The sequence below is a fragment of the Fistularia commersonii genome, chromosome 1, assembly GCF_037954325.1.
Source record: "Fistularia commersonii isolate RoL2024-O1a breed Wild chromosome 1, RoL_Fcom_v1.0, whole genome shotgun sequence".
NCBI lineage: Eukaryota > Metazoa > Chordata > Actinopteri > Syngnathiformes > Fistulariidae > Fistularia > Fistularia commersonii.
The window spans coordinates 10,882,722-10,897,670 of NC_141284.1; the positions used below are offsets into that span (position 1 = coordinate 10,882,722).

Below are 14,949 nucleotides of genomic sequence, written 5' to 3' on the forward strand. Positions count from 1 at the left end.
AGCACTGCCATGCTCACCTGGATGAGTTTGGGAATGACCTCTGTGCCATTCTTGGCGCTCTGCACTGCAGCAGCGCTGTTGATGTACTTCTTCTCCAGGAAGAAGGTGACCAGCCAGGTAATGAAGGCCACACGGGGTGCCAAATACTGGTCCCTGGTGCAGAAGGTGCTTTCATTGTTCCTTGTCACTGGCACATATAAGGGTTTTGGTCTGTAATGGGGGAGGTCTGTTTGGAAGACATGGTAAAAACAGTGAAGATAACTGAAATTGTGAGAAGAAACACACACACACACACAAACAAACACACACACACACACACACACACACACACACACACACACACACAAAAAGGGGTCTCCAAATAAACACTTTAATCCTGATTAATTAATGTGTATTAGCAATTTGACTTTTTTTTTTAATGCAAGGAACATGTGTGCAGTGAAATGCAGGCTCAAGGGTGCACAGGCCAGTGTCTCTCTGAGCAAGTCCCAAACCTGAATAGATACAGAGGGTTGGGTCAGGAACAGCACCTGGCATAAAACGTGTGCAAAAAACAAAATATGTGAATCGAACCAACAAATCTCAGATTAAATTGGTCGAAGCCCAGGTTGGCAACAACTGTCATTGGTGCTGATAATTTACAGGGTACCAGTGGAAATTGGGCTACTGTGGGTCGAAGAAGGAGAGGAAGAAGGCATGTTCAGAAGCAGAAAGAGAAGAGAAAAAGTACGAGTCTGGAGGTGACAGGGACTTTGAATATTGGGATGAAGACAGCAAAAAACCTTCAGGGTTGGTTGACATGATGCAGAGAAGTTAGGTGGATATACTATGTGTCCTGGAGACTAGGTTGAAAAATAGCAAGGCTAGAAGCTTAGAAGCAGGTTCTAAGTTGAGCTATCATGGTACTGACAGGAAGCAAAATGGAGTAGGAGTTATCTTGAAGGAGGAATTTGTAAGGAATGTTCTGGAGGTAACGAGTGTCAGATAGACTGATAAGTCTGAAACTGGGAAATTGAAGTTGGGCTACATCTTGTATAGACAATTTATCTGAAGGACATCAGTGACTGCAAAGTAGTGGTAGAAAATGTAGCCAGACAGCATAGGATGATGGTTTGTAGGATGACTCTGGTGACAGGAAAGATAAAGAAGTCAAATGCAGAGCAGAGAACGAAGTGGTAGAAGCTGAAAAGGGGGGAGTGTTGTATGATTATCAAGAAGCAGTTGAAGAAAGGCTCTGGGTGGTCAGGGACAGCTTCCAGATGAATGGACAACTACAGCTAATGTGATCAGGGAAACAGGCAGGAGAGTACTTGATGTGTTGTCTGGAAGGAAAGTAGATAAGGAGACTTGGTAATGGGATGAGGAAGTGCAGGAGTATATACAGAGAAAGTGGTTAGCAAAAAGAAGTGGGACACTGAGGGGACTGAAGAGAACAGAGAAGAGTACAGGGGAGTGCATCGCAAGGTAAAGGTAGAGGTAGCAAGGGCCAAACAGCGTATGATGACTTGTATGCTTGGTTGCCCAGTAAAGCTTATTCGATTATTCTGTGATTATTTGAAATTTTAAAAATTCTAATTGTTTGACAGCCCGAATGTTCACACAAGCACACACAAATATTTCATAATTTAGAAATAATAAAACAATTACAAATGAAACACCTCTTTTTAAACCCCCAATATTTATGTTTTACTCCACCCTCTGCATGTATACACATGGTCATCTTACCTAATAAAGGCTTGTAGACATTTGTGAGCTTGGTGAAGGAAGGGAAAATATGTGGAAGGTAGTACTTCTTAAAAAGGCTGAATAGAAACCGGAAGCCTGTGTTCTGGTTCTCTTTGTTCTTCCATTCTAAACTGGAGGCCTGGCAAACAACACACAGGCATACAAGGTCAGACAACAAATGGAACAAAAGGGCTCCAGCATCATTCTGTCAGTGGCAGATTATTGTTAAAAACACAATTGAAGGTACCTCTGAAAACAAAGAATATTTCAAGTAATGATTTGGACAAGATACAATCTGTATCAGTGTAACACATTTCATAGCTTTGGCATGTGGCTTTTCATCTTATGGACTGACACATGAGCAGAAAGTGCCAGCAACGAACGTTTGACAGCCTATCATAAAAACAAAAAACAAAAAAAACAAAGTGTCATCTAGTGGTGAGTCTGAGCGTTGCAACAATCGAGGAACCTTCTGAAAGTCACCCGATATAATTGAGTAAGAGCTGAAAGGTGGACAGAAGAAGCAGGCACTGTGTCACTGGGATGTCAACTATTAACAAGTAGCGTAGATGGAAAAAAAAATATCAAGGGATCAAGACTTGAGCCACACTTATAATGTACAATATAGAGCTACTATACAGTCTGTTTTAATAACCTTGACAAAAGGAATATAAAACCAGTCCTGCCTGTATTCTGTCTTGGGATTGCTGTGGTGCTTCAGCGCTGCTGCAGAGTTATTGATTACCTGTATTTCTAGTTTTTGCTATCAAAAAATAGGCGAGACATTGATTGTCTAGAATAATTGGCTGCTGAGAGTTTTAAGATGTGTGGGCTTAGAGAGAAAAGGTTCTGTTGGGGCATAAGAATTGTATTGAGGGCACATCCCTCTGGAAAACATGCAATTCATATCTCCTGAGCAAAAATAGTCATTACCTGGATAACCATGAACTTAAGCAGAGTTTCAAGGATATAACAGGTCTGGTCATCTGCAACCTTTTCTCCTACACCAGCTGGAACTAGTGGGGTAATTTCCTCAGGCACTACCTTAGCTGCTTAGGTTGATGGATGAAAAAAGATTTCAGTTAAGTACGATTTGTATATACTGTGAAATATCAGTAAATAAAGAGGCATAACTGCCGGTGTGCCTGCCCTGCCTCACCATCAGGGGGAGTGGAAAAGGGGTTGTATATGATGTTGTCAAGGGTGCAGGGCCCTCTGGATGAGGGCACAGCAGGGAATCCTGGCACCAAACAGGCAAAGATAAGAAACTGCTCCTCGGCACAGTTGTCCCTCAGAGCCTGGAGCCATAGCAGGAAGAGACGAATCCCCTCACAGCGAATCTGTGAATGGGAGGAGATATGGTGCGACACAAGGAGGAAGACTTTCTTTGCAAAAAAATATATACAAAAAACAAATCGAACAATCTTGTCATTTGCTAAATCATATAAGGCATACCACTACCATTTTACTATAATTCAATAATGTGATGTTATTGGTATATGAAGTAGCAAGAAGATGAAAAGGCTTTTGTGTTGAAATAAAAAGAAAAAAAAATTACCTTGAATGAATTTCCAGTGTGTAGAAGCTTTTTTAGAATAGAACCTGTGCAAATGAGAAAACAAAAGTTCAGCACACCACTTGTTACCATCTAACAAGTGGTGAGAGTAACGAGTCTTGAAATCCCTCTGATAAAAATTTACGTCACTTGTTCATAGAACCAACCTCGTTTGATTGTTATAGAATAGAATGCTGCTCTGATTACTACATGCTTGTAGTATGTAGTAGAGGTCTGAATGCATGTGAGGAACATATGGATACTAAGACAGCAAGAGCACAGCTGTGAAGATACTCTGGATTAAGTTTAAAACTAGGGAACCATTGGGGTTTGAATGGAGGTATGAAGGGCATATTCCTTTGATGAAGAGAGTTGTTTGGAAAATAATTTGCCTCAGGCAAAGTAGCTATAATGTGCTAAATGAAGTCATATAAAAGTCTAAACAGAACAATACTGTGATTGTACAAGTTTGGTGAAGGAATCTTTTAAATCAGACATAAAATTATCTCAAACCTGGATAAAATAAGACATTGTATCTGATGAGTGCCTTTTTTCAGAGAACAACTACACAGAGACATAGCAGAACAGAGAGATGACACCTCTACATGGAATGCGTGAAAAGAAATGTGTTCAAGAGAGGGCCCCACAGTAGGTTTGAATCTGTAATAATTTGATGTCTTAAGAAACAGTAAGCTTATAGGGTGCAGACAGTATTGAGCTTTAACATTTAAATCCAGCCTAAGGGAAGGACCAAGCAACAAGAATCCCAGACTGCTTAGCCGCCAACAGCTGACAAACAAAAGTCGGGGTTATCGCATCTTGTAATTTTTTTTTTCTTTTGTGTGGGACTGAAATCATGCCAGCATAATTCAATTACTTATTTGCATTTCAAATGAGAGGCTAATTTGCATATCCAATTTACATTCCTGTCAAAGACTAATTATTTTCTCAGCATTGTAGAATACTTGGACACGATTGTGGTGACAGTTCTGCCCTAAAGTTCATCTTTAAGGTTATGGAAGCATATGAAGAAAAGACATGTGCAGTAAACACTCCCAGCCAGGGGGCTCTTTACTAGTCTAAATCTAAATATATAATAGTAAATAAACAGAGATGAGGACTCAAATGAAAAAGGAATTTGATTTTTGAGAAGGAAAGCAATTCTATTAAAACTGAAAGCCTTAGTGGCTGCACGGCATCCAGCCAAATCCTAGGGTACACATTCTCAAAGTAATAGATAAAATAACAAAATGTAGGTCAAACTCATGAGGGAACTACAAGTGTGTGGTGTAATGGCAGAAAGAAAGAGACACTGTAAGCCTTTAAATTGCACTTAAACAGATGCAGAGTAGCTATATCTAATTTATACCTCCAAACTGAGTCTTTGCAAAGAACAGGATAAGGCTAGATTTCTGGTACTTTAATTTGCTCTTTTTCTGAGTTACAGCCACAACTGTTTGTTATTCCCACATCAAATATTGTACAGAAAGAAATATACAATATTTGACTCTTAAAATGTGGTACTACTTAAAGACTACTTTTCAAATACCTATGAAATGAAAACTGTTCATAATGTTGTTGGTTTGCATCAGAACAAATAACATTAAATTATTGCCATGGATATAATTTGATGAAAATTATTAGCCAGACATACCTATGCTGTGAAACTGCCATCGGTTGTAAATTTTCTCAGGCAGAAGTTGGAGAATTTTCTGTTGGGAGTAAAAAAACAAACACTTATTAATCAAGTCAATAGACACCCACTATCTCCAGAGTTCATGAAAATACATATTTATGTGGAGTGATCATAAACCGAAAGAAAAATGAAATGGCACCTGAATATTGTAATGCAATACTGGGCAAAAAATAATATGAAATGTAAGATTGCAGTGTCATTTGTGTATGTGACACACGACAGTAGTGAGAAATGTCATCACCTTGGTACTGACCACATTACAACACAATTCGAGCGCCCTAACCTTTCAGCAGTCCCCCCCACCCAGCATGTTCATTATAGTTTATAATGTGTCCTTCATGTTTCTGAAATAGTATACAAGTTGGATCCAGAAAAAAAGAAATGCTTAAAACTGCTATTTGATGTCATTTTGTTGGCTTAAACTTCATTGTATGTTGCTCCAAGGTGGTTTATTCAAGATTTCACTTCAGATTGTCAGCTACTTTCATACAACTTTCCCTTCTCCCTCTGAGACTAAACCGATGTGATTATGTATACCAGAGTAAATGATGAAAGACACATCATTTTTAAATCAGCAAGATATCTAAGCTCCTCAACTTTTTGCTCTCATCCAGTGACAAGGTGATGATGATAATGATGGTGTGTGTGTGTGTGCGCATTTGTGTGTGTGTGTGTGTGTGTGTGTGTGTGTGCATGTGTGGAGGTACAGGACTGCATCACACCAGTGATCCAATTTGGATCTTCTAGGGATGGCAGATATATTATTCTTGGCCCGCAACACAGCAGGTTAGCTTGATTAAGCGTTCCCTTGTGTGAATGTGCTCACGATCGTGCCATCAAACACAATAACACCTCGGTTCACTCCTTTACACGGCGTGGGGAGGGGAAAGCGGGAATGAGATAGAGAAGCTAGCTCAGAAAGACTCCCCATGGAGCTGGAATGGCAGGCACAACAATGAGGAATTTATTGGCTGATTCAAGACGGAAGCAGTTCTGCCACACTGGAGGCTCATGGATATACTATAATCTGCAGCCATACTCCAGCATAAAGATGGAGGCATTACTGCGGTACAACCACAGCCTCAACCTATTTACATGATCTGCACTTGGGTTTCTAGCTGCAGGCCCTGAACATGGCATGGAATACACTTCTCCCACATGGTCCACAAGGGCTTTTTGACAGACAAGCAGCCCTCTGACATTGACATTTGCATTTAGTTTAGGTGTTCAACAGAGCTCAGACATAAATATACCTTCCCTGGACAATTATTTCTAAAAGTCAAGTGACACAAAATTTATAACATTTGGTAATCAGACAAATATGAAAAAAGCGCAACAAAAGTAAAGACACAAAATGTTAGGGTCCAAAATTTAAAAAAGGAATTTCAGCAAAAGCATTAAAATAACAGGATAAAATGAAAAGTAGTTCCAAAATGTTGGCTAAGAACTTCATTTAGGGTATTAGAGGCACAAAGAAATGCGTTTAACCTTCCCAATCAAATTTCAATTATACACATAGATTTTAAAACAAAATATCTTACTGACTATTTCCCAAAACGGAATACTTCGAAGCTTGTAAAATATAAATGAATGGCAGAATAGACTAAATATAGGTTTGCATAATAAGGTGGCCATCACTGATAAGTTACCTAAACCAATCAACCTGCATGCGGGTTCAAAGGGACCTGAGTCAATGCCAGCGGACATCGGGTGAGACACGCATGTGAACCTGGACTGGTCACCTGTCAATCACAGAGCCCTGTATAAAGATTTAAAGCCATTCACTCTCTTATTCAAATTTCTGAACATTTAAAGACAACATGAAAAAGAAACAGGGAGAGAACATGCATCAAAAAAGGCTTAACCACCACAACACCATGCCATCATGGCTATCAGACTTTTTAATTCCTCTTCCCTCAGCCGCAAGGAATCTTCAAATCTTTGTACTTAAGACCTTCTTAAGACATTCTCATTCTCCCCCCTTCCTACTATTATCTATTACTGTTATGTTTTTGCTTGAAACTCTGGCACAACAATTTCCTTCAGGATAAATAAAGTTGTTCTCATCTCATCTCATCATCTCTCATCATCAACTGCATTTATGGCTTACAAACTGTGGGAAGGAAACTGCAGCGAAAGGATCGAGTTAGCTTTTTGTTTGAGGGAAAATGGCTTATCAGGGTGCTTGTTAACACCTTTACCTTACATCGTGAGCTTCTTCAATTTTTTAGCCTCCCCTAGATGAGTAAGCATGACTGCCTATATAAAAGTATCACCGGTAAGACGACAATTCTCAATCACGGCCAATAGATGGCAGCAGAGTACAATCATGTGCTGATAGGTCTGACTTGTTCTGCTTTACTCTCGCAAGTTGCAGCACACTTAAGACCCTGAAACTACTTTTATCATTAAGCATAAATATTTGGGTGTGAAGAGGCGAGGAGTCTGTAAAATAAACAAATTTTTTTCAAATGATTTATTGATCCAAAAAAGATCAGGTGCATGATCTTAATTTGAAAAACTGTTTCAAACCAGGGCTTCAGGCATCAGGATTAACTCAACCTGCGCCATGTGCTTCTCCACTCAATAAATCTTTATGGGCCAAACAGTAATCCTCTGAATTCAGTCTTTACAAGGACTGCGTGAGGGGGAGGGAGAGGAAAATAAATCACTCCACCAACGACTCATTGCTTATCACTCAAAAATATATCTGGCAGCATGCAGGGTAGATGTGCACAAGTAAGAATATGGGGATGATATCCTGATAGAAAGGGCAAATGGACAAAAGATTGACTGATGTGGTTAATTACCCACTTAGTACTACTAGACCGAATACTGGTTCTACTAGTATTTGTATTTATACATCTGCAGCAAGTTCGTTAGATTTTGATTTTCTGCTTTCTTTTGGTCTCAGTCCAAAGTCCCTGCTCTGCTTCTTGCATGTGGTTCAAACAGCTGTCATACACAGCAGCGTCCTGCATTGATTGAATGAGTTCAGATTCCATGCCATCCATAAAAAAAAAAAAAAAAAAAAAAAAGAAGTTTGACTTGTTTTAAACTGATTTACCTATTTAGTATATGGCAATTAAATTAGGCAAATCTGTAACCTTGATGGGTGGAATGAGAGAGGACAATAAGGGGAATTCAGAATGCTTAGTCCATTCCTGATGGGTCACAAAAAGGTCACATCCTGAAGAGAAAGTCAAGGGAAGCAGATATGCAGACTTCCCTTTGCATTTTGATGGTTCCAGATCTGTTCAGTAACCTGTCCCATAACCTTGGTGGTGCCAGAATCTAACTACTCAGAGGCACTGAGCAAATAAGGTCATCTACAGTCAGACGGGAGAATAAACAAACTGGAGTCTCTTAAGGCCTGAGACCACAGACATCTGACCATGGAACTCATTCTGGTCTTGTGACTGCAAAACAGCTGCCAGAAGTAGAAAATAGTTTCAATTTTTTGCCATTACATTCTATACACTTTTTTAAGCACAGTTCAATGTATAAGCTTACAAATGGATGCAAGTCAACAGACAGAAACACTGTTTCACAAAGTTGATTTGTTTGGGTGGCAAAAGCATTACATGTCAATAAAACTTATACATGTTTAAGGTTAGATTTCATATTTACATAACTAATACAACTTTTGATCAAGTATACCTTCTAAAAGAAGGAGAATGGCATTGAGTATAACTAAGGGAAGCCACAATATCTTATTTTAGTTTGGAGCTCATCTTTCAACTTTATTTTTCATAATATAACTCTTAATGGTCCCCAATTCCAGGCTGAACTCACAGTCTTCCCACAGCAGGGCCCATTGTTTTGTGTTGTCAATTATCATAAATGTTTTCTACTGTAGTACTGGTTCAGACTAAATAGGGCTAGTAGGGCTACTAGGGCTTCTCAGATATAGCATATGCTATGCTAAATCTATCTAAATCTATCTTTGACTTTCAGTTTAGCTTTATGGAAAAAAATCATGACACAATATGCAGATTGTATTCAGTTATTACTGGACATGATACAATATTCAACAGGCTCACACTATTTGCCATGATGGGATTTTGAGCCTGAATTCAGTATAAGTTGACAAAATGTACGTCAATTTGCAAAATGAGTTTTGCTGAAAACTTAATGACAACCTACAAAAATAATAAAAGTTATGTAAATAACTATGATCAATTTGGATTTCCAACTGAATGGACAGTAACAGGGACTGAGGAGGACCTATCTGATGTGCCAGGTGGGAGACATAATTGGAGCTTTCCAGGGAAATTCCCTCTGGATGTTGCTGTTCGAAAACTGTTTTATGGTATTAACCTGTAGTGAAAATTTGCTCCATGACTTTGCAGTCATTCTTTTATGTTGTTTCCAATGCTTTGCAAAAGAACTCATGTTATTGGTTGTGTGCATGTCGGCCCATTTGGGTGCCACTACTCAGTGGTTAACACTTCTGAGTTTATAGTTTTGATAACGTCGCATGAGAGCTTGGGTTCCAAGTTGTTCCCGAGGATTCACTGTATGCAGTTGAAATTGTATGGAATCACCTCTGTCTTCAACTCATTAGAATACACTACATCACAGTTCCCTGGATCTCCTCCCACAATTTTATGTACTATTTATCAACCACCCATGCCAAATAAGCATTGTCAGAGTGACTTTACAACTGTCCTTACAAGCTCTCCTGACTTTCTATCAACTTGACAATCCTATGCGACTTGAACATCCATATGGTCAATGACAACCCCCTCCCCCTTAAACAGACTCCACATACTGTCTGGTTTATTTTTTGGATCTAAACTTCCTGTTCTTCTTTCGGCTTTTCCCTTCAGGGGTCGCCACTTAACCCTACTCTCTGTATCCTTCTCTCTCACACCAACTACCTTCATATCCTCTCTCACTACGTCCATATATCTTTTCTTTGGTCTTCCTCCAGACCTCTTGCCTGGCAGCTCCAATTCCAGCATCCGTCTACCAATATATTCTCTATTCCTCCTTTGTACATGGCTGAACCATCTCAGTCTGGCTTCTCTTACCTTCTCTCCAAAACATGTGCTGTTCCTCTGATAGACTCATTCCTGATCCTATCCATCCTCGTCCCAAAGAGAACCTCAACATCTTCATCTCTGCAACCTCTAGTTCTGCCTCCTGTCTTTTCATCATTGTAACAGTTTCTAGGCTATACAGCATCGCTGGTCTCAACACTGTCTTGTACACCTTTCCTTTGATTCTGGCCTTTAGTCTTCTATCACATAGTACCCCTGACATTTTTCTCCACCCATTCCAACCTGCTTGGACCCATCTCTTCACCTTTTTTCCACACTCTCCATTGCTCTGGACTGCTGACCCCAAGTACCTGAAATCCTCCAGCTTCTTGATCTCCACTCCCTGTAGCCTCATCGTTCCCCCTGAGTTCCTCTCATTCACACACCTATATTCTGTCTTGCTGCGACCAACTTTCATTCCTCTCCTTTCCAGAGCATATCTCCACCTCTCAAGATTTTCTTGTACCTGCTCTCACTGCAGATCACAATGGCACCTGCAAACATCATGGTCCATGGAGATTCCTGTCTGACCTCATCTGTCAACCTGTCCATCACCCTTGCGAACAAGAAGGGGCTCAGAGCTGATCCCTGATGGAGTCCCACCTCCATATTGAACTTCTCTGTTGCCCCTAAAACACACCGTAGTACTGTCTCACAGCTAGCATACATGTCCTGCACCAGTTTAACATACTTCACTGCCACGCCAGACTTCCTCATACAATACCAAAGCTCCTCTCTTGGAACCCGGTCATATGGTTTTTTTAGGTCTACAAAAACACAATGCAGCTCCCTCTGGCCTTCTCTTTACTTCTCTATTAGCATTCACAACGCAAATACTGCATCCGTAGTAATTTCTAAGCATGAAGCCATACTGCTGTTCACAAATGCTGACTTCTGCTCTCAGTCTAGTTTCCACTACTCTTTCCCATAACTTCATTGTATGGCTCATCAACTTTATCCCTCTACAGTTAACACAATTCTGCACGTATCCTTTATTACTGTTATGTTTTTTACTTGAAACTCTGGCACAACAATTTCCTTCGGGATTGATAAAGTTGTTCTCATCTCTCATCATCTCATAGTCTTAAAAATAGGCCCTATCACACTTTGTCTCCATTCTTCAGGCATCGTCTCACTCTCTAGGATCATGTTGAATAATCGAGTCAGAAAATCTAAAAAACCATACAACACTCCTCCCTTTACAGCTTCCACCACTTTGTCCTCTGCTCTGTCTTTTTCCTCTTGATCTTCCCTGTCACCAGAGTCTTCCTACAAACCACCATCCTATGCTCTCTGGCTACACTCTCACCTACAACTACTTTGCAGTCACTGATCTCTTTCAGGTTACCTCGTCTACACAAGATGTAGTCTACCTGCGTGCTCCTACCTAGCTCTAAGTTATGCTATAAGTTACACTATGTTGCTGTTTTTTTTCTGGAAAATGGTGTTCACTACAGCCATTTCCATCTTTTTTGCAAAATCTACCACCATCTGTCCCTCTGTATTCCTATCCTATACCAAATTTGCCCATCACTTCTTCCTCCCCTCTATTGCCTTCACCAACATGTCCCTTGAAGTCTGCACCAATTACTACTCTCTCATTTCTGGGAATATTCTGCATCGTCATTCTCACCCTCCTTACTATCCAACCGAGCATCACCTCTAGAACATTCCTAACAAACTCCTCCTTCAAGATAACTCGTACTCCATTTCTCTTCTTGTCAGTACCACAATCGTACAACTTAAAGCCTGCTCCTATGCTTCTAGCCTTACTACCTTTCCACCTGGTCTCCTTGACACACAATATATCCACCTTCCTTCTCTGCATCATGTCGACCAACTCTCTACCTTTTCCTGTCATAGTCCCAATATTCAAAGTCCCTACTCTCAGTTCAGGCTCTTTCCTTTCCTTCTCTCTCTGCTTACGAACACGCACTCCTCCTCTTCTTCTTGTTCTTCGACCTAAACAAGACATTGAATTCACTACTAACGCTCTGATATCATACATCCATTATGTTCAATCTGAATCTAAAACTTTCTTACACATACACACCTCGCAGTATTGGATTTATGAAAATCAAAGCTATTAACCTGGACACCTTCTCATCCAACATAAATGGCCCACGGCCCCGGACGACTGATGAACAGGTGTTCCACTACAATAATGACCTCTGCAATCCTGTCAACACATTTAGCCTTTCTCTCACCCTACACTTTGGTTTTTTACTTACTTTTTGTCTCCTCAAAGCTCAAGGATGCTGATACAATAAAACAGGAATCACCATTCGCAAGGAACTAAACAATTATCATTCCTTTTTTCATAGGGACAACATTTCCTCAGAAAAATCTGCTCGCTACTCCAGTTTAATCTCCGACCATGAATCTAACTCCAGATCTTCTTCTCTGAGTAACAACATTACCAGGTCCCCAGCCCTCCCCCCTCGAAAAGGCAATCTGATGACTTCTGTTTTTCCCTTATGTCTTTCCCTTGCAAAACATCAAACCTCCATCAGCAACTAGCCTCTGAAGTAGGTACCATGTTCCCTTTTCTGTCTTTTTAGAATACAGTCAGAATAGAATACAGTCATTTGCTTTTTTTATCCAAAGCGACTTACAGTGGAGATGCCAGGGATTGAGCCCAGGACCTCATACATGCGAAGCGTTTCGCTCTACCACTGAGCTACACATTCAAACTTCACTCAATCCATTATTGATACATCAAAATTATTCTCAAATTTTGACTTTCCACAAGCCACAAGACTTTCCTCCTCTTCTTCTTACTGTTCTAGTTAAAGCATGTCTCCTCGCACCCCATTACCTCAATTATCCATTATTCCCTCATCACAGGAATTGTTCCCTCATCCCTACAAACTGCTTCTATTGCTCAAATTCGGAAAAAAAACTTGGCCCAGATCCATACAACTTCAGTAACCTTTGCCCAATTTCTTATCTCCCTTCTATCTAAAAAAAATCATTAAGACAGTTGTCACCTTCCAGCTTTACACACATCAGCAATCACAACCTTTATGATCAAATTCAGTCTGGTTTTTGCCCTGCTTCAGTACAGAAACAACCTTCGCATCATACCGCATTTATAGATTACCATCCACTGGCATCAGCCGCACTTCCCTCACCTGACTCAGTTCATAAATTAAAACCTACACCTACTCTTTCCTGTCTTTGCAGGTGACTCCACGGGGTAAGATCTGGGGCCCCTTCTATTTGTTAATTCCATACTACCCTCCTAAACGCATATTCTGTAAATAACATCAACTTTCAGTAATACGTGGATGACTTCTACTCCTTGACCCACCTCCTTCTATGACTGCCTTATGGGGGTGAAAGCATGGTTTTCCTCCAAATTTAGCAGCAACAAAACTAAAGTTCCTCTTGTTATAGCTTCAACCATTAACAAATCACATAGTTTCTCAATCAACAATGACTTACATCCATTCCTTCACTCAGGTTAAGAGTCTGTCATCCTAGAGAGCAGAATGTCTTTCCAGTCCCATATTAATATCATTCTATCGAAGCAATAACAAGAGCCTAGTATCAACTGATACTGTTACAAACTTGAGTAATAACAGACTCATTAATTACTATTCTCCTATGCAAGTCCTTAGATGTATATGCAACTTCTATCCTTCTTACCTGTGAAACTGATGGGTCAGTGAAGACAGAGAAGCTGCTAATGTTTTATTCTCTGCTTGGTCAATGAATAATTGCATCACATTTGTGCAAATCAATGCAGTTCTCTATCTCAGTGCATGAACTCAGAGTGACTCATCAAAGTACCAAAACTTTTTATATTCATGCACTTCTATTTTCACTGAACCAGCAAAATTCTCCCATTGGAGGACTGATGTGTTTTACAGCAGTCAAGCTCAGTTGAGGCTGATAAAACACATTGCAGTAAACTGCTGTAATGGTCCGGTAGGCTATATTTTTACAAATCCATTAAAACATACCTGGATCAGTTCCTGCCATCTCTTATAAGTTGTGTTAGCCAGATAAGATTACCATAGTAAGAAGACAGCTTAAGATGGCTTACAGCAGATTCTCATCTGATAACACTTGTCAATGGGGTTTAATCCAAAACCATGGATTTCCATCTGTGCTATGTTATCTGTAAAGATTTAATATTTGACAAATAGATGGCACAGTACCATTAACATGCCTAACTTCCAAGTGGAGAGAAACTGAAAATTATATCTGTATGAAAAGGGACAAAAGCCCCATCTCCTATTCACATATGCTGCCATCTATAGAGCCCAGCCCGGAGCTGTAATTGGAGAACTGACTGTTAGTATTGGAAACTGGAGCTGCCTTGGCAGTCAGGTGGGAAAATAGGGGAGGGGACTGCATGTGCAAACACACGGCTGACCTTACAGTGTCCACAATGTACAACCACCAATGGTTTTCTACAGTACAAACCAAATAAGCAGCTTAAAAGCAGAAGAGGGCTGCTGAAAGTTTGATTTGTTCCTGTGTTGGAGTAAACAGGTCGAGGCTACTCAGTCTAGTGTCGGTAATTACAGATTGAGACACAAGTATAAAGAAAGGGTAACTTACTTCAAAAATAAAGAGGATAGAGTCCAGCTCCTCCCTTTGAGATTTGTTCCCTGAAAGACAAGGACATGTGTTTGATATATACCCACCAGATACATTGCCTCCATTACATGAGAATAATAACAATACTGATCCCTTGTTAGCAGTATTTCAAGACATCGGTGTACAACAGGGTCAAATGAAAATATCACAATTTGAGGCCAGTTAACTTAGAGGTTCTGGAAATAAAATGGGAGCCTTTGAATCGGGGTTAAAGGTAAATAGAGCTTTGCTGTAACATTTAGCAAAGTGAACGGAAGGGGAAAGGGTTAATTATTGAACCAGGGTTCACAGTAGGAGGGCGGTAAGAACCAAACAAA

At 40.1% G+C, this 14,949-nt stretch overlaps 1 protein-coding gene across 10 annotated transcripts in view; it reads right to left on the minus strand.

Moving 5' to 3' along the window:
• The window catches only part of ralgapa2 (Ral GTPase activating protein catalytic subunit alpha 2), a 97,332-nt gene that overhangs the window by 64,023 nt on the left and 18,360 nt on the right, over positions 1-14,949 (minus strand). For 8 of the 10 annotated variants that reach the window (XM_086147530.1, XM_086147502.1, XM_086147561.1 and 5 more), the window contains exons 3-9: positions 14,594-14,643; positions 4,935-4,992; positions 3,284-3,327; positions 2,885-3,065; positions 2,659-2,777; positions 1,726-1,864; positions 18-226 (exon numbers count right to left, since the gene is read on the minus strand). In XM_086147530.1, coding sequence (XP_086003656.1) covers positions 18-226; positions 1,726-1,864; positions 2,659-2,777; positions 2,885-3,065; positions 3,284-3,327; positions 4,935-4,992; positions 14,594-14,643 — 800 coding nt within the window. The remainder of the gene's footprint in view (positions 1-17; positions 227-1,725; positions 1,865-2,658; positions 2,778-2,884; positions 3,066-3,283; positions 3,328-4,934; positions 4,993-14,593; positions 14,644-14,949) is intronic. The other 2 variants (XM_086147509.1, XM_086147524.1) reach the window with 1 other exon arrangement.